This window comes from Colletotrichum phormii, assembly GCF_030913505.1.
Source record: "Colletotrichum phormii strain CBS 102054 chromosome Unknown BDP81scaffold_1, whole genome shotgun sequence".
Classification (NCBI taxonomy): Eukaryota; Fungi; Ascomycota; class Sordariomycetes; order Glomerellales; family Glomerellaceae; genus Colletotrichum; species Colletotrichum phormii.
In genome coordinates, this window is record NW_026851443.1 from 2,172,971 (window position 1) to 2,191,420 (window position 18,450).

Sequence of the window (18,450 nt, forward strand, 5' to 3'; positions counted from 1 at the left end):
CATTGCTTGTAGACGTGTTAAGATATCACGTACATAGGACGGAGTAATACGGATATTAGTCTTTCATTTCAGTGAAGCGAGAGAACGACCTAGAGACAAGGGTTGAATGCACTAGTCTCGATGCTTGACTCGCTGTCCGTACGGAGTACTTGCGCGACCTTGCCTACCTTAAGCACATGAGGTAAGGCACTTTGCGAGGGCTTGCTCCAATGCATCTTGCGAATGCTGAAAAACGTACGGTATGGCACTACTTACTTCATTGGGTTATGGCCTCAGTATTGAGTTAAGATGCGTGTACATACCGACAAGGTGCCCCTTGGAAGAAAGGCAAATGTTCGTATGTACGAATACTCTATTAGCCTACGGGTAATGATGACAAGGACCTGTCGGTAGCTTTACCGAGAACTGCCCACTTCGATGATGGGCTGCCGGCCTGCGGCAGCTAAGCATTATATCTCGGGCACCCGCGGATGCCATCATTCAGTCACCAACCACCATGTGGTCTCTAGCATACAACGGAGAATACATATTCTGTCAAGAGGTCTCCGCCGGGCAGGCAGAACTATACAATCTGCATGATGCAGTCCGAATTTTCTCTCACGCAATCCTCCCGACCTCTTCCTTTTCTCCTAAGCTTTCGCCGGTGCTTCAAGCGTCGGCACGCCAGCTAGGTACCCTAGCTTACGGGAAAACTTCATCAGCCCATCTTTTTCAGATCCCATCGATGAGCTACAATCCATCTAGTGGGATCCAGTCGAAGCCGAGAATACCCCACCCTGTCCGAGCTGTTCGCTCTCCCGTCAATTTCGGCCACCTCCACTGGCAGTGCGATTCGAATCATTCAAGTGGCCGGTCGTAAAGCCAGAGAGGTTCGTTACACTACACAGCCCCAGCGCCGTCTCGGAACTCCCTCCGCTCAACCAAGTACATTGTGCGTCGTAGTAGGCTGTAGTCCGGCCGTGCGCGACCCCGGGCGTTGAACTTACAGAATCTTCGTTGCTTGTGCCCGAATTGGAACGTTCGGCAGTGACTGCTGTTCCACCGGGTCTATTTGGATAGTTGTTGGAGTGATGTACGGATAATCTATACCAGAGGTACGTGGGCCTCGTTGTACCATAAGGTAGTGCTAGGTAGCAACAAGCCGGGGATGCGGCGAGAACTTGGTTGCCCGCCTTCGGCTGACCCACCAGACGGAGATCAGAAAGCGCCGGCCAAACCGGCCAGTCCTACTGCCCAAGCAAGTATCTTACCTTATCTTGATTGTGCGGAAATAGGCACCTGGATTAAGAGTACTATAAGTAGGTACGTAGTAGAACCATAGACTCTGGATATTTGCCAAAATTTGCAGACCTATACGCACCTCTAGGTTCGTTCTTGATCATTTCCCCCCCCAATCTTTCCACTTTTCTTCAAGATTTTCTAGTCCTGGCGACGACCTACCTCACTTACCTGATGAGTGTTTAGTATTTCACAGTAGTTTGGTATTCCTGAGTTCGACCGCTGCTACGGCCATGTGCACTCCCATGGCCTTTCAAATGGACCCTAGTATAATTCCAATGACCATCGCCAAGTTTGACCACGTAGTCAGCCTCCGCTGATATGGGTGTCATACTCGCTACACAACTCCAAGCAGGATATATCTTATGTGTCTTGTGGGATACGAGTGAATCCTTCACTCAGGCCACGGATGAAGGATGCGCAGCCCCTCAAGCAGGCGATGGGAAGCCTGTACTTTTTCCTTTGTTTTATACAAGGCTTTGATATGTCAAGAGCGAGTGAAGATAGCTTATTTCGTCCAAGTCTCACCACGTATCATATTATAACCCTTGAAATGCGAAGCAGTGTTTTCCGAGATAGACACTTTGCGATCGAGCTCAAAGTCATTCGAACAGGAACGCGGTAAGTTAAGGTATTAGAGCGTGCACAGGCCCCCTCAGATCGAGCTCTATCTTATCAGTGACCGCATCTTTCGCCTCGTGGCTACTACACTATGATCTGTGACCATTAATAATGCCGCCTTCGCACTCCCTTCACCTCGTCCTTGTGCTCGTTGGGGACCTGACCGTCACCGAGTTTGTTGATTGCAATCGAAGATGCACCTACCGCCAATACCAGCTTTGACCAGAGTCCGTCTTGAACAAGGCACCTAAGGCAGGCTGCCGCAAGCGCTTTGCTCGATCCCGAAAATGCAAGGGAAGCGGCGCCATGCGCCCGACAGCAGTGACGAGCGCCCCGGACCTGCAAAGCGCGCGCGCTTCACCGCAACCCACCCCGACGATTCGAAATCGAGGCCCCAAGGCAGGGCCGTCTTCGCCGCCGATGACTTTTTGTCCTCTCTGTCGGACGAGCTCCTAATCCGCATTCTATCATTCCTGTCGACTTCTAATCTTTTGGGCATATCACCCGTTTCGCGCCGATTTTACCGCCTCTCTGCCGACTCCCAACTATGGCGCACGCTTTACTACCACCGCTTCGTCCTGCCGCGCGCTCTGAAGATACCCGGGTTTCGCGATGGTTCTGCCCGAGACAGCAGTCGAATTCAGTTCTCTACACGGCGCACCGTCTGGGCCGACGGTGGTTGGGGTCGGAGAGATGCCCTGGGAGATTCAGTTGACTGGAAGCGCCAGTACAAGCTGCGGCATAATTGGGCTAGTGGCAATGCCTCGGTCCAGGAGGTGAAGGTGGGGGAATCTCTATACGACTCTGTGGGCACAGGGAAGACTCTGGTCAAAGTGATTGAAGGCATCGCGGTCACTGCCGACTGCGTTTCTGGCATGCGAGCCTGGGATCTCAAGACCAAGGAGCCTATTGCCCAGATTGACTTCAACGATGGAAACGACGGATCATTTCCCACTTGCATAGCGATCGATGCCCGGAACCTTGAGAATAAGAGGCTTGACGTCTCAGTCGGGTTTCTGGATGGGAGCTTCGGCGTTTGGGGGCTTGATTTCGAAGAAGGTCGGTTTCAGAAAAGATACAGGCACGAAAAGTCCAGTAACGGCCAACTGGTGGAGATTGTCTATCATCACCCCTTTATCCTCACGGCAACAGAATCAGTTCTGGTATCTCTGTACGATTTTGAGCGAACCACCTCTGGCCAGAAGCCAGCGACTGCCAGCGGCAAACGAGATACCATCACTCTAGTAGAGAGGAAGACCGAGGCTGCTTCGGGAAGCGCAGCATTTCCGGAGTCAGAAAGCCCTATGACAGCGTTCCCATTGCCAAAGGTTGGCAAAACCCGGGAATCACCGCAAGGAGTCACTCTACTCCCTGCTCCTGTTCTTCTGACTTCGCTCAAGTCACACACGTCTCGAGCCCCATTGGCTCTGTCTATTCGCCAGGTGGCTTCACATGTGATCGCATCGATTGCATACACATTTTCTACACTTGAAGGATGGTCCATTGGTATACAGGACCTCCAGATACGGCGACAGGGCGCAGGCCAACCGTCGTCAGAGATCGCCTCAACACGACTTGCTTTCACTAAGCCCGTGAAGGCTGCGTCCTCAATTTCTTCGACTTCCTCAACTGCGAGCCCACAGCTTCAGTCTCAAACACATATGCCCGAAGGTCCGACGACGCTATGCTACAGCCACCCGTATCTTTTGGCCGCGATGCCAGATAACACTATGATTCTACACATTTGTACATCAAATGCCACGAAGTTTGATCTTTCTTCAGGCATTCGCCTCTGGGGCCATACGTCAGGCATCAGCGATGCGGAAATCACGGCACGAGGCAAAGCCGTGAGCGTCAGCTCTCGAGGCGAGGAAATTCGAGTCTGGGAACTCGAGGGACGCGTCAGTGGCAAAAGTATCGAAATTAGACCAAAATCAACCTTGGGCTCTGCTTCCACAGATATCGCTTTGTCCTCGCCTGATGCGACAACAGAACGCTGGGATGACCGACGTAACTGGGTGGGCTTTGATGACGAAATGGTCATCGTACTGAAGGAGGCCAAGGATGGGAAGGAGAGTCTCCTTGTTTACGATTTCTCATGAGCGATGAGGGGACATAACCAGCAACATCCTGCCTGAGGTTAGACGAGAGGTTTCAACCCTTGGCTAGCCTAGGCAGCTGCGGCGTGGACATGATATTCTTCAAACCCCGCCTCTGGGCAATGGGCAAAAGTACGCAACGAGGCCACGTCATTTCACGAGGAAGACTTCTACGGACTCGGTTGTTCAATTGATGGGACCTTTCCACCGTTGAACAAAGATCTTGTCCCCACCGGAACGCAAGGGTAGCCTCATGCGGTCAACGAGCTTGTGTGACCAGCGGTAGGCAATAGCTGCGCTGTCGGGCAGATAGGCACCAGCGGGGTGCAGGAGACAAACTGGTGCCTGGAAGACGAAAAGAAGGTCACGATGTGTCTCATCGTCCCTTTTCTGCGCTTGCTTGCATTACCATTAGTGAGCAACCAGCTACGGGTCAACACAGAAACATCTACGCCAGGCATTGACAATGTCGAGATGGCGTCTGGGTTTGATCACAAGTTAGACGACAGCTTGGATAACGACAATGAGTACCGTACTTCCTCGGTGTCATCTACTGTCCCGAGAATGTTGGCAGTGATGAGACTCTATACATGCCTAGCATGGGCCTCCGGATATCTAGAAGAACCCCCCGGGGCTAAGCAGTTACGACTGAAGAACCACCTAATCAGCGAAGCACCCATTACTGAGGCTTTCTTGTGGTGGGGTCCATCAACCAGGAACGCTTGGCCAGTGTAAATGACTGGACCTGCGGTTTGGTTCCGCGGTTGTGAAATCGAGGGCCGGGCTGCCAGATATCCATGGACATCTACGTTGCGAACAGCAAGGTTGATCCGACATGAGTTCTTATCTCAGCCTCATCGATATGATCTTGAAGTGCAAGGTAGATAGATATATCATGGAAGAGGCAAATGTGAGGCCCAACTAGTCTGAAGATGTCGACCGAACCCTTTTTTTCTAGAATGCGTCGTTGCCGAGTAACACTATTAAACGTGGTCATGGGTCGATCACCTTGCTACGTTGGAGTACTCAATTTTCTCCGCTCTAGACTTTATATACTTGAACAGAATAGGGCAGAGAAACTAAACAAACACTTGAACAGAATACAAGATAGACCGCAGAACTGCAAGCATGGGGATATATATCGCCTCAATGAGCATGTATCATTACTGGGAGCTCGACAAGCTTGAGCGGCATTCGGAACAGGCCTTTTGAAGTTGTTTATGCGTAGTTCATGGCCCTGGCAAATTGGGCTCTTACTAGCACGTGTGGAGATCCTTCATTTCGTAAATATTCTTGACACAGCTCATTGCCAATCATGAAGGACAAAAGTCACAAACGAGGCGACATCATTGTTCGAGTTGCGGCCAAAGACTATGTTTACTAAGCATAGTTTCGCCGGCTAGACGTAGCTAGCGGTTGCTGTGAGGTGATGTTTAGAAACATGAGTCTCATTTGCAGGATGATTCAAGTTTCATTAACGGGACCTTTGATTGCCCAGGACGTTGATCTCTTCAGGTAACCCATGAAGCCTATAACCGGGCGGAGATGTCAGTATGATAACGAGGCCTCGTCAGCAATATCACCGTCAGCTTCGCGACACAAAAAAAAATGATATGAATAACAAGCACATAGCTGTCCTGATCAACATTTCGAGTCGTTGCCTCAGTTAAAACGCATTCAAGGTGCGTGTGTACCGTAGTAGTGATCTCCCCCCGCGAACATGCGTGGGGGCTTTGAGCCCATGTGATGTGATGTGATGTGATGGACAGTGATTGATAAGATCAGATCCATTTCTCTCGTACAGCCGAGACAACCTGTCTCAAGTTTGGCCTTGGCCGCTTTTCACCTGACAAGTTTTGAGAAACAATCCATGTTCATGACGATAAGTACGGTGTGTATTTGGAGGTGAATTGAGTGTCTAATGGATTGTATTGAGTTTGGTCAACTTAGTGAATTGTGTACGGAGTAGGGCAACGTCGAAGCAAGTCTCACCACAAATGGGTTACCAGCATTCGTTCGTGACATGCACAAATGTCGAGAATTGGCGTGTTCTTTTGCTGAGGTAATCCAGGCCCCATTGGGCCCCCGCTGAACCACTGGGTCTACGTCCCTGCTTGCTGTATGAGGCAGGCCGTTTGAATGCGGGTTGTATTAGTGTGCGTACATAGGTACTCTGTACCCACGTACCTTCACATGTGAGAATGCTGAGGGGTGTGGGAGGAGTGAGAGGGACTGTGGGAGCGGTTGGGAGGGGATAAGATAAGGCAGCTATCTAGAAGGAGGGGTGATAAGGAAGGCTGGATATCGATACCGCCGCTTCACCCTTATCCCCCTCCTTGTGGCGGCGGACAGTGAGTGAGGGATTGGCGGCGGCATTGGCCGACCGCACTTGGCTGCCCTGTGACAAGATCTAGATCCAGCACTCAATGGCAAGCTAAGGCAAGGCAAAGAAGAAGAAGAAATGAAGATAAAGGAAAAAGGGACTGGAAGAGCCGCTGGGCCAACAATGTTGAACCAATCAAGGCGGTATGTGATCATGGCGGTGCGTATCGCGCGTCTCGTCGATAAATCAGTGCCCACGGCCGATATGAACATGAGAACGAGTTCCAGGTTGGGCCAACAATTCGACCCCGTTGACCGCCATCTTTGTTTTACCCCTCCTCTCTGTCCCTCCCCTCTTCTCGGGAGAATTGGGCAAGAAAGCGTCCGTCATCCTTTGCCTTGCGATGTCGCTCAACTCATTGGGAGACGCCGGGAGGGTGTTGGGAAGTGGACTGCTGATGTCGCAATTTAGTGCCGCGAAGAGTCGCCAAGTTCGTGGGTAAGTGCGGTATGCGTGAGGCCAGTAGAGGTGGTCAATTCCGAGCACCTTTTTTTGGCATCTGATGGGGTCCGATTGGGAAACGGGGGGGGGGGGGGGGGTCAGAGTGAGCGAAGCCTGATCCATCAACGGGCACACTACGGCGAAGTCCTAGGTATACCGATAGCTATCGTCAGCCATAGTCGAGAGATAAGAGGTCAATGGTAGGACAAGGTCTGGTATGGTGGTCTCACTTGAGATCCGGGCCTCGTGATCATCTCGCTACTACAACGGTGAGGCAATCAAACCCACGAAGGGGAACGAACGACATGACGACAATGCGCCGACGGGCTACGAGCGAGGATGCGGAGGTCGAGGTTTGGAAAGACGGAACCCGCGCCAGAGCACGCCGTTGCTGCCGTCTCATGCCTGCCCGCAAGCCCCCCCCCCCAAGCGGCGCGTCTTGTCCATCCCACGAGACCACCACCTCGTACGCGGTCCGTTGGTGGCAAGGAGGGGGCTTGGGGGACAGTCATGTGGCCGTAGTCTTGGTCGGGAAGGGTGTGGTCGTCGAGCATATCATTGACACCATCTCAGGTTGATAGACGACCGTAGTGAGTAGTGAGTAGAGGCTATGGTGTAGTGTAGAGGTCGTGGACGCCAGCTGACAACGAGGATGAACCCGACCACCACCGACCACCCGAGGGCCTGGTGATGTGCTGCTGCACGGCGGCTGCTACTGATAGCGCCCGTTCCCGCTATCGATAAGTTTCCGTTGATGCTCTAACAGAGTAATGAGACTACCTCGCCTGAGTTAGACCGTTGGACACAGTGCGCCTTTCGCCACTTGGGGTCTTTGGGGCCCTTGGGGGCATCTTTGATCTGGGGGGGGGGGGGCGGCATCTGGGGCGATGATCTGGGCTCTCTCAAGATTTCAAAGCGGCCCGGCTAGTCAAACTCCAAATGTCTCGTTGCCTTTGCTACCCGCGAGAACCGCGCCTCGGATTCAGAGCAGGCAGCCAGCATCGATTGCGCGTCCGATTGCTGCCGAGAGAGCAATGGTCATTGGCGAGAAGTGGTTCTGTGTTCCCGCCGTTTCTTCCGCAACTTATCGACCAAGCCATCGCTGCAAGCGCAAAGAGAAACTTTGAGTATCATCCAATGTCCTTGTGACGAATGGGATATCTCAAGGCTTCCTAGACCAAGACGAGAGGCAGTCATCTCAAGAAGTCGCCTCAACAGCGACTCAGTTGCACATTGCCTGCCGCTTGATCCTAAAAGTTCGGTAACCCAAGATCTTCCATTCTTCAGACTCGCCCGCCAGTCTCCTTTGGTCTTACCTTGGGGCCGCAGGTGCGAGACATTGGGATTGTACTTTGTTCCAGGGACGTCGCAGCGCTCTGGGCGGTAGCGAAGGAGATGTCACTGACAAATGTGTATTAACCCCGGAGCCCCGTTGTCGTCACTTATTGCTGCCACAGTCATTGTTGAACTCCCATTAAATCCCCCATTCCATGGCGACGCCGCTCGTCCTTCCGGGAAGTTCGGGGCGTCGGAGGATTTTGGTCTTGCCCCGTTGCGGTGTTCGGGCTTCCAGAAGCCTGCGCATGCAGTCATTCCAAGGGGATGATGGCTCCGATACCTCTTCTACAAGGGTGGTGTGTCTCTGCGACAGATGCGTCGTGAGATCGAGGTGTGCTCTGCCATTTTGGAATTCGGCATTGGCCCCTTGCTATTTCTTAAAAAAGTAGTTGAATCGACCCGTGCTGTTTCCTCTACTGTGAGGAGCAGATATGGCAGGTGTGGCTGTGCCGAAGAGTAGATATTCGTGGGCTCAAGGCTGGTAGAGATAGGGATTATGATGAGGGGTGTAATAAGGATGGGATGGCGTTGGAAGCGCTGAGCTGGACACATTGCTGGGTGAGATGTTTGGTTTGGGGGCTGGCTGGGTGCGTTGCCATGCAAGGTCCTTCTTCGGGATGGGCTGGATGCATTTCAGGCATTCAAGGACGGGGATTTGGCAATGGGCAGACCGGGGCCTTGTTGACTGACGAGGGGCATCCAGAGATGCGGGCTCGCGTCGTTGTTGCTTTGCTCGGGTCATTAATTCCTCGCGGATCCATCGAATGGAAGAACGTGGAAGACGTTAGACGTTGAAGCATCACCGAGCGCCTACCTTACCGCATCGTACTTTACCTTACAGTGAGGTATCATAGGCCCCGGGAGGGACGGTGCCTGGCAGTTCAGGTACCTTAGTTACCTTCCATGGATTGTAAGTGTACAAAAGGTCAAAATGGCACTTTCCAATGGTAACAATCTCAAGGGACCACGAACAAAGGACAGGAAGTACCCGACCCCGAGCGGTACTTGCCCTTTCCAGTCGTGCCAAAAATTGCTTGTATTCGCAGGCCGCAGCCCGCACCGCGCAGGGCCGGTGCAGCTGGGCCCCACCATTGCCGTGACGTCTTATCGATAAACGACGATCACGCTAGGCCGAAAAGAGCTACAGGGGTTAAGTGTTTCGGCTTGAGGCGCGGCAAGACCAACGAGAAGCACACAAGCACTCCAGAGTCCAATGGAAGTCTCCGTGATCCATCAATCCAGAGTCGCTTTTTCCCTGTGACTCACACAACCCAACTGGTGACTCCTGCATTTCGTAACTCTGCGCACATGGGAGGGTCACTCTGGCAGCTGGCCGCGCCATCCCGCCCAAAGTCCACCTCATCGCCACCGTCGATACCCCCCGGCTCTACTTTGTACAGTGCATTTCACTGCTGTGCGTCTCTGCCTGTTACTGAGGATTGCCGTCCCATTGAGTTGGACAGGAAACGTTGTTTTGTTGCTATTGGTGTTGGTGTTCGTTTGGCCCTGCTTTTCAAAACAAGGCACGCCAACTTCACACATTGAAAGCTACCTAAGTATACCAAAGCTACCGTAACTTAATCAAACACCTCAGGCCAACTCACGTCAACCGCACCTGGGAGGCCGCCCATTGCCTCAAGGTTGTCAATTGGCCCTCTTGTCATTCTTCCATTAGCTGTATGTATGGCTTACGCGCCCTCACCGCACTTTGCGCACTTTGTCGTCTGCCTCTCCTCCTCCTCATTCACTCATTCCGTCACTCCGTTTCCGAGCTGCATTTGTGTGTTTTAGCATATTGACTTGGACCCGTCGTCTAGTTCCAGTTCTCAGAGTCTGCGGAGCTAAACCAATGTGCAAGATTGACATTCTCCAGGCACGAAAATGGAGCCTCTGATGCGCAATTGAGCGGTCAATGGGCCCACCCATTGGTCAATTGCATCTGCCCAACATGGACGCCCTGTTCGCCTCTCCTTCTTGTGCCATCCCGTTGCCGATTGCCACGCTTCCTGCAGCGACTGGCATCAGCGGTATCAGCCAAAAGGGAAAACTTGGGTGTCAAGGTGTGTCTTGACCGAATCGACGGGATCTCCATTCATCATCCAGGGGACAAGGGACCAGCGGCCAGCCCAGCCTGCTGTGTCTGTCCTGTCTGCGCTGTTGCCCCCGCCTTTGCCTTTTGCGGCTCCATGGTCCTGATCCATCCATTGACTGCTTCGTCGTCCCTGATTCTGCCCGACTTGTTGACATGGTCGAATTGAATTCGCCGACAAACGGCCCCCTTGCCTTGCCTGCGGCTAACAACACGGCTGCTGCATCACATACCGTAAGATTGCCCTTCTTTTCTGCACAATGCCATGCGTTCCATGCCTGCCAGTTCCCTGTCATATACAGCCCGTCCAGGCGTGCCAGGCCAATCTGGAGTCACAACGTGTGGCGCATCGAACGCGACAATGCTTTCCAAGCAAAACTTCACCAGAAGCAACTAGTCTCTCAACTCTCTCCACCTCTGCCATGATACTTGGTGTACATGGTACGGATAACATTCTTCTTGCTCCACGGTTCTGAGGCCAATGTGCGCAATAAACCAATCCAATGCGCCGTGGTAAAGTAAGGCAAGGTACCTTGCGTCGAGATTCGTGCCAGGCATCCCCTGCACTGTACTTACTGTGTTACCCACTGCATCGCTTTATGCGTTTGTTTGGGTCTTTCTGAATTCTGCCCCTCATCGGATTCGCTAGGCCTTGGCAAGGTTGCATGGCCAGGCCCCAAAAAGCCATGCCAGTTGCCCATAATTGTCGCAATCACACTCACGCCTCTGACTGCTGATGGAGCTGGTTGGTAGTCTTGGATCCAAGCAACTCACGCACAGCATCAGTTCGGACGAGTGTCGGAAGAGAGACCCATACCTCAACTCAATTCATCCCCCCCGCTGGTCAATCTATGAGCAGTAGTCGAGGTTAGCTCGGCTCACACATAATTACCACTGTAATAATAGAGGCGATGAGACGGGCACTGGCAGGATTGCCTCGAGACTGACCACCACCGCCGAAAGCTTAACGACGCTCCTGCTTGGCTGGTGGTACTTTGGTACGTTTCCCGTGCCATCCCATCTTCTCAACGAGGATAAGGCAGCCCGCCCCTCCTTTAACTATAGTCAATGGCAGCGCCATATCGACTGTCAGCCTGCCTCTGTGCTTGTCTGCCTGCTCTAGTTGGTACTTTCTGCGTCCAAGTAATACTGCCTTCCATCTAGGCTCCTGATACTTTGTCTGTCTGCCTAGTAGCAGTGGGTAGAGAGCGAGGCATGGGACGTTTTCTGAGTTCACTGTAATACACAGCAGCAGTCTGTTCATATGAAATGGAGTAACCGCCTTGTTCGGGCTGTTCCTCGTCGCATGGCCCCAGTCTTGGGTATCGATCAGGTACGGCAGCAGAGATACCCGCGCACTGCGGCAGCGAGAGCGGAGTTGATTGGGCCGGGCCGGATGGGGAATCAACTCTAGTCTCTGAGTGAGCCTGTGTGTGAGGACTTTGGGGGGGCGTGGCCCAGAGCCCGTTGGAAGCTAAAAGCTGAGGCTGATTGGGCGTCTGGCGACGAGCAAGTGACTCGGATTCGAGACCCAGAATCAGAGACAGGCTGTCACCCGCCCACCTCGTTTGACACACACCTCTGCTACGTGCCGTCAGATGCACCGTTCGTAGGTTCGTTGTTGAGCCCGTCGTGCCCGTCCACCAAGAGACTTGACCGTTCGTTCGTTTCCTGGGCGGAGAAAGAGGGCACGCACGGCACGGAGGTAAAAGAGGGTTGGTTTCCAGGTTCTCAAACGCCATGACGGGGCCATTGACATGATGCGAGAAGCGGTGTTGTTTGTGGTGGCATCAGGTGAGGAGAGAGAGAGGGAACGGAGGCGGTTCCGTCGCTCGTCGCCCCGAGGCACACCGTCATCACCAAGTATCTCCGTACCTAATCTACCCCACGGTGAGGCACAGAGCAGATAGAGAGAGAGCAAAGACCACCTAGGTACTTGATCCCTGCGAGACTCAATTGAGAGGCATTGTCAAAGTCAATGGTTCTACCGCCCGTTCGTCCCGCCGGCATTGGCGTTGTCAAACCGAGCACGTCTATTTCAATTCATCTACCTTCTTGCGATTGCAACAAATTGTGTCTTGTTGGTTGAAATATGTCGAAGAATGGCAGCAAAGCGCTTCGCCGCCAGGTTGGTTTCCAAAGGTCGTTCATTCCTCCCAAACGTTTGCATGGAGGGGCAGCGGGGGAGGGGCACGGCGGTAGGGCAGAGGCTGGCTGCCTACCCACTACGTTAACTAGTTTAGGTACCTTCCCTTCCATGGCTGAAGATTAGGTCGAATGCCTTGAGCGACCTGACTTTAAGCAGTCTTTGTGATTGAGGAACATGAGAGGCCATTGGATCGAGGCAAGGTACCCAGCAGTCCAAGTGCGTAGTTGGAAACCAGGCGCTTAGAGACATAAAGGCAGAGAGGATGAGGTGCGCAGAAGAGAGCGGGGAGGTGTCGATTGCGGAAGCATGTACCTCATCCTCAGAGGGACATGGGGTGCTGGGATGTTTAAGTGTTTAATGCCCAAAGCCACTGTGACACAAACCCCCTTCCTTCTGTTTCCAGAGTTCTTTGTGCTTTCTAAGCCCAAGTATCCGTAGACTCTGCAGGTAAAGTGTGGAATGGTATCGGGGCAATTAATGACACACCCTCCGCCTGTATAGTTCCCTTAGTCTTGGTAGCGCATGAAGAAGCAGGAGCAGAAGCAAGGTCCTGTGCGGCAAGAGACTAGGTACAGCGACGATGACAACAACAACCAAAACAACAACTCCGACAACATCAACAACTCATGCTCAATCCTGGGGGCTTCCTCGACTTCTGCCTTGAACATTTCATATCAGAGTGCAATGCCAGGAAAATGAGTGGTGAGGTGTGGCTCGGTCTGACTGGGTAAGCCTGCAAGGCAACACATCGCTCACTGGACGCAAATAGAGGGCGTGCAATTGAGCTGGATTGGGGGGTGTGGGGTCACACAGATGATTCAGACAAGGAGCGGGTGCACCTTAGGGAAAGAGAGTTAGGTGGGCCAGTCGCAAGGGGTGTGCGACTAACACTTCGATGGGTGACTCTTCTTCTTTCCCAGCCAGAACAACCTGAAGACCCCAAACACCCACCTAAAGCAGGAAGAGGGAAGGGAAAGGGAACCACTTTCCACATTCGCATTCTACCTTACTGTCTACGGAGTACGGGCAGGTAAGCAGTGGGAGACATGGCAGGGTCATCGGGAACATCTGTTTCTCTGTTTCGGCCTTCTCTGTTCCAATAATCCCGTTCTGTGCTGTTCAGTGGTGACCCGTTCTCTTTCTTACCTCAATGTTCCAGGTCCGGCCAGGTAGATTCGCTCCAGGCATCGTTCGTGCCTTGAAAGTTCCCCCGACCGTCTCCCGTCTTCTATCTATCTTCCCGAAGGTCCTGCCTGGTACCGTATTCGTCGGTACTTACACCCACTGTGGACTGTGACACCCTGCACGCCCTCCCCCGTCTCCATCTTCTTCACCCTACCTTACCCTCTACCTACCTTACTCCCCTCACCCTACTCCTCCTTCTACTCCTCCTCCTCCTCATCCTGTCCTCATCCTCCTGCCCAACCTGACCTGGCACTCACTCGCTCACTCGTACTCACCTGTCTGCACTTCTCCTCCTTCAGTCATCCATCATCCACTTTGCGCCAGGCTTCGCTTTAGACCAGTCCTTATTATTCGTCTTGCTGCCCTCCGAGCCACGCTTTGCGCTCCCTTCTTCCTCTTCTTTTCCACCAGTTCTCTCCGTTTACCGTGCCAAACATCGACATAACCAGCTCTCGAAACTGTGCCGTTCTTCTGCCCAGCATTCATCGCCACTACTCGAAACCTCTCAGCTGGTAAATACCGCCACCAACCCGCCCGCCCCTCCACACAGATATCAATTCGCTTCGGTCGCCTCGCCCCGCCCCGAATAACAGTATTTATCCATTCTGTGCCCTCTCGCTCCTCGTTTGACATTGACGCACACTTCCGTCTACTGTTGATTCAATTCAAGTCAATGGAGGTTTGTGCTTGTCATCGAGCGCACAAGTAACTGGTCGATTGCATTGCTCCCCACTGTCCACCATCTTCAGCACGGCTGCGTCAGCACCCGACCGCAGTAAAGCGACACTCGATCAAGCTTCCCGCAGCGAACGTCATCATCAATTGGGTCACAAATTCCCACTGACGGTCCTCGCTCCTCCTAACACATTCAAACCTTCTGGTCAATTAAATCTCTTTCAAAGGCAGCCAGACGCTTAGAGCGAAAAAAAAAAAACTTTTGCTTTTTCAAACCCGTCTTCAGCCCTGAACACGCAATTGTTCTTCCGCTGTCCACCGGCTTCCCTTACACCCGAAAGACCCCAACTCCGATATCTCCATACTCCGCCTCGCCACCAACAACATATAAGATGGCTGACAAACCCAACCATACCGCCGCTCCGCAACCTACAAGAACCATTGACTCGACTCACGCTCCCCAAATCCCATTCAACTTCTCTAGGATGCAACCGTCTTCGTCAACCTCAATCTCACAAGCGATGGAGCCCAACTACAACATGACGCCGCATCAAGCAACCACGATGGCTCGCGAGCCGAAGAGGACTTTCGACATCAGCAATCTAATGTCTCCTCCAGAGCCGATTCCCTACGACAGCTTCAGCCAAGGTCAACAAATCAAGACACAGATTGTATCGGGTGCTTCTCAAGCCAACGAATCGACCAAGCCCCACATGCCCATGTCGCCTCCAGTCTCGCCTTACATCACAGAGTCCAGCAACGTGATCATTCCTGGAACACCTGCAAAGGATCCGATCTTGTACCCTCGTGAGGAGGCGGCTTCGAGTCCGACACAGCCACCTCTATTTCCCAGCACCGAATCCATCGAACACAGGCGCATTGTCGACGAGCACATTGTCACGCGGCCTCCTGGCCTGTTCCGCGAGGGCTCGCCTCCTCTCAGAGAAGATTACGAATTAGCTCTACAACTCAAGTCGCAGGTCATGAGACTCTTTGCGAATAAGAGGAAGTCTTGGTACGAGAAGGAGAGGGACCAGGTCAGAGCCGATCGGAAGCTGAACCACGCCCGGTGGAACAGCGTCGTGCGATATCAGAACATCGCCCCAGCCAAGTCCGCACCCGTCAAGGCCTCCAACAAACCAGCAGTCAGCAAGCCTAGGATTCCCTCATCTTCAAATCCAAAGCCTGAACGTGTTGGCAAGCCCCAGGCTCCCCGGCCCATCCGCAACAGTCCTCCTACTCGCCATGCTCGCCGTGTGAGCTCGACTCCAGACCCTACTCGTCGTGTCGTGGCACCAAACAGAGAGGACCGCGACTTTGCTGCTCTTCCTGACTACTGCCCTCCGACCTCCTCGCTGCCAGACAAGCCCAACTGCTTGAAGGTAGACTGGAAGGGTGCTCCCATCGATCTCAGCGACGACCCTAACGTCCACTTGCTTCACCCTGACGAGGTTAACCTTGCCGCCAACCTTCGTCTAGACTGCGCCACTTATCTTACAAGCAAGCGACGCATTTTCGTCCGCCGGGTCGAGTGTGCAAAGGTTAGCAAGGAGTTCCGCAAGACGGACGCTCAGCAGGCCTGTAAGATTGATGTCAACAAAGCCTCCAAGCTCTGGACAGCTTTCGACAAGGTCGGCTGGCTAGACCTCAAGTGGACGGCCAAATTTCTCTGAACATTGCAAGCATCTTGTTCTTCAGAACCATGAATCATCTGGCATGATCCGTGGTGTTTGACTTTGGTATACCTATATTTACCTGCGTCATATCTCGAAACTATTTCCACGACGCCACTCTTACGATGACTTGAATAGACTTACGACATACGACACATGAGAACAACTCAAGTTATCCCCTCCTTCTTTTTTTTTCCTTTTTTGGGGGCACTTCTATGCATACAGCGATTTAGGTTTTGGATTGGTCTCTACACTCGGATTTCCTAGTTCCAGTATCGCGGGATACGGTACACTTACCTCCTGCGCGTTTCTTTTGTTCAGCGAGAGCGGAATCAGGTTTCACTCGGTTTTGATATTTTGGGTCTGTTTCATCACGCATGCGGCATCACATCACGGACACACAGCCTTTTCACCACATCAGAGCATTAGGGACATTACCATGATACCCGGAGTGCGACAGAAATCTGATTACCCCAGTCTTGTCACCCCACTCCATCACAATCTCCTTTCTTTGGTTTGCATTTGTGTCATTTGGTCATCATACCCCCCTTTCCAGCAGTTTTGGTCAAAGGACAATCGGTTTCGGGTCAGGGCAGGTTACGTTTGCGGCCAATGTATCAGCACGTGGCTGAGTCGCTAGGATAGTCTGAAGATTGACTATGGCTGCTTTGTTGTTGGGTGGTTTTCAGTTGTGGTATGGCAGCTATTTCTCTACTAGGAGGACAGGACGGTCTTAGGGTCAATGACGCCATAACATTTTGTCCAGGATTTTACTGTGTGTCAACCGTCAATAACCACCCGTCAGGGTTGTCGGGCAATTTCTAGCGAACTGAGTATAGCAAGCTTATACAAGATATCATGTGACAAAAAAAAACATCAGTAGTGGCAGTTCCGTGATGGTCGTGACCTGTGAAGCTGTGATGGCGCTGGCAAGATGTTATTGAAGATGCTAGCTCAGCCCTATGAGATGGACCTGTACCAAGGTTGTGTTCTTCCCCATTTTCCCTTCCCTCTTTGGAGGGGCGTGTCAAGACTACGGCTCTTCAGCGGAGCCCGGGTTCTGTTGATCGACGCTGGGGTGGGGGGGGGGGAATTGGACGTTCGGATCGAGCCAACACAGGTGTCAGTTGCTGCACCGTCATGCTAGGGCGCCACGGCGGTTGGGCGGAAGGGAGCCTTGGCCTGCCCCCAGGATTGCCGCGGGCTCGGGGGTGTGACTGTGACAGTCAACGGGTTCGTATCTCTCTGCCTCAATTGCCTGAGGCACATCTCATCCCCGCAGCATCACTCATCTTGCTCCTTTGGCGGCACCGGGGGCCTGCTCACTTATCCTCACATTCCTTCCCCTTGATGGAATGTCTGATGAGCAGGGCGACTCGTCCTACCAAAGCGTTCAAGCTTTCTCGTCTCCATGATTTTGTTGTCGATATTGCCTTATGACAGTTGACTGTCTGCTCGTCTTGTGGCCGACCCAGGTTCGTCCGACTCACTCGCATTCTGTATGGAAAGATGAACACCACCCAAGTCTCCCGGTGATGTGATGAGCAGGGCGCAAATCAGCCCGGCAGATCGATTGGTCTGCAAGATTGTAGACGAGCACACTCGCTCTCGTCTCCTCTGGCCGCCGTTACGGGACGAGAATCATGGGATGGGCAATGGCATTGACCACTCAGACGACGCAATTGACCTGCGATCGGGATGGGGAAGAGTCAATGACGATGGCGACTGGCTTAACCTTCATCTCGAGATTCTCTCTCAGACCAAAACGCCCCAAACAGAAACGGTGAGAAACGAGGTCCCTGCCGAATCTTGTCCTCGACCAAGCTTGCTTGCCATGAAGGAAAAGCTAGATATGTCATGCAGTGAGAAACGTTCGTGTAATACACCCCGACTCGCCTCGCCTCAAGCCGATCTCGATATAGACTAGAAGTATTAATTGGCTACTTTGCACAGTTGGATGAAGAGAAAAAGAAGAGCTCCTAGCCGTTTCTGCCTCCATTCCCGCCTCGTGCCAAATGCAAAGAAAAATTTCGCTTCCGCTGGACCGCTCCCCGGGGGCCCTAGGACTGCGCTGCCGTAGCCCGCAGCGGGTGTGGCCCCTACCATCCCGGACGCCTCGTGCTGTGTGGGTAGGTCTGTTCGATGCCTTGACCAAAGAGGAGGGGGTGTGCAGGTATTGGAAATGTAAGTGCGGTCTCTTGCAACTTATTACCGTGGTACTGGTGCTGAAGGAAGGCGGCCTCATGGCCTGAGGCAAAGAGGATTGAAAGGTCACTTCCATCTCGCAATGCACGATAAGCTATCGATAAGACGGACGGAAAACATTTCTGGAAACAACATCGTCCGAGGGCTCTGTTTCTCTCTTCTCTCGCACAACTTCTTTTGTTACTGAAGCGTTACTTGGGCCGCGAAGCGGTTGCGCCATGATGTCGGTTTGACTCTTGGCAGCTTTTGACGTCGACTCGATGGTTCGATGCAGAGCATCATCTCGGGAGGGAAGACTGAGTGGTTGAGCCATG

At 52.8% G+C, this 18,450-nt stretch overlaps 4 protein-coding genes across 4 annotated transcripts; 3 read left to right on the forward strand and 1 right to left on the reverse strand.

The window, feature by feature from the left end:
* Positions 1 to 2,186: 2,186 nt before the first annotated feature.
* Positions 2,187 to 4,001, forward strand: BDP81DRAFT_388683 (F-box domain-containing protein; the record flags this gene model as incomplete). Its single annotated transcript, XM_060587162.1, has 1 exon — positions 2,187 to 4,001. The coding sequence occupies one exon, from the start codon at positions 2,187 to 2,189 to the stop codon at positions 3,999 to 4,001; it is 1,815 nt and encodes a 604-aa protein (XP_060451829.1).
* Positions 4,002 to 4,184: 183 nt separating this feature from the next.
* BDP81DRAFT_10028 (uncharacterized protein) lies at positions 4,185 to 4,832 on the forward strand. The gene has a single exon (XM_060581359.1). The coding sequence runs from the start codon at positions 4,368 to 4,370 to the stop codon at positions 4,731 to 4,733; it is 366 nt and encodes a 121-aa protein (XP_060451830.1). The 5' UTR covers positions 4,185 to 4,367; the 3' UTR covers positions 4,734 to 4,832.
* Positions 4,833 to 7,961: 3,129 nt separating this feature from the next.
* Positions 7,962 to 8,890, reverse strand: BDP81DRAFT_413464 (uncharacterized protein). Its single transcript, XM_060589289.1, has one exon. The coding sequence runs from the start codon at positions 8,710 to 8,712 to the stop codon at positions 8,446 to 8,448; it is 267 nt and encodes an 88-aa protein (XP_060451831.1). The 5' UTR covers positions 8,713 to 8,890; the 3' UTR covers positions 7,962 to 8,445.
* A 5,931-nt stretch (positions 8,891 to 14,821) lies between these two features.
* Positions 14,822 to 15,931, forward strand: BDP81DRAFT_306513 (SWIRM domain-containing protein; the record flags this gene model as incomplete). Its single annotated transcript, XM_060583285.1, has 1 exon — positions 14,822 to 15,931. The coding sequence occupies one exon, from the start codon at positions 14,822 to 14,824 to the stop codon at positions 15,929 to 15,931; it is 1,110 nt and encodes a 369-aa protein (XP_060451832.1).
* Between the last annotated feature and the right edge of the window lie 2,519 nt (positions 15,932 to 18,450).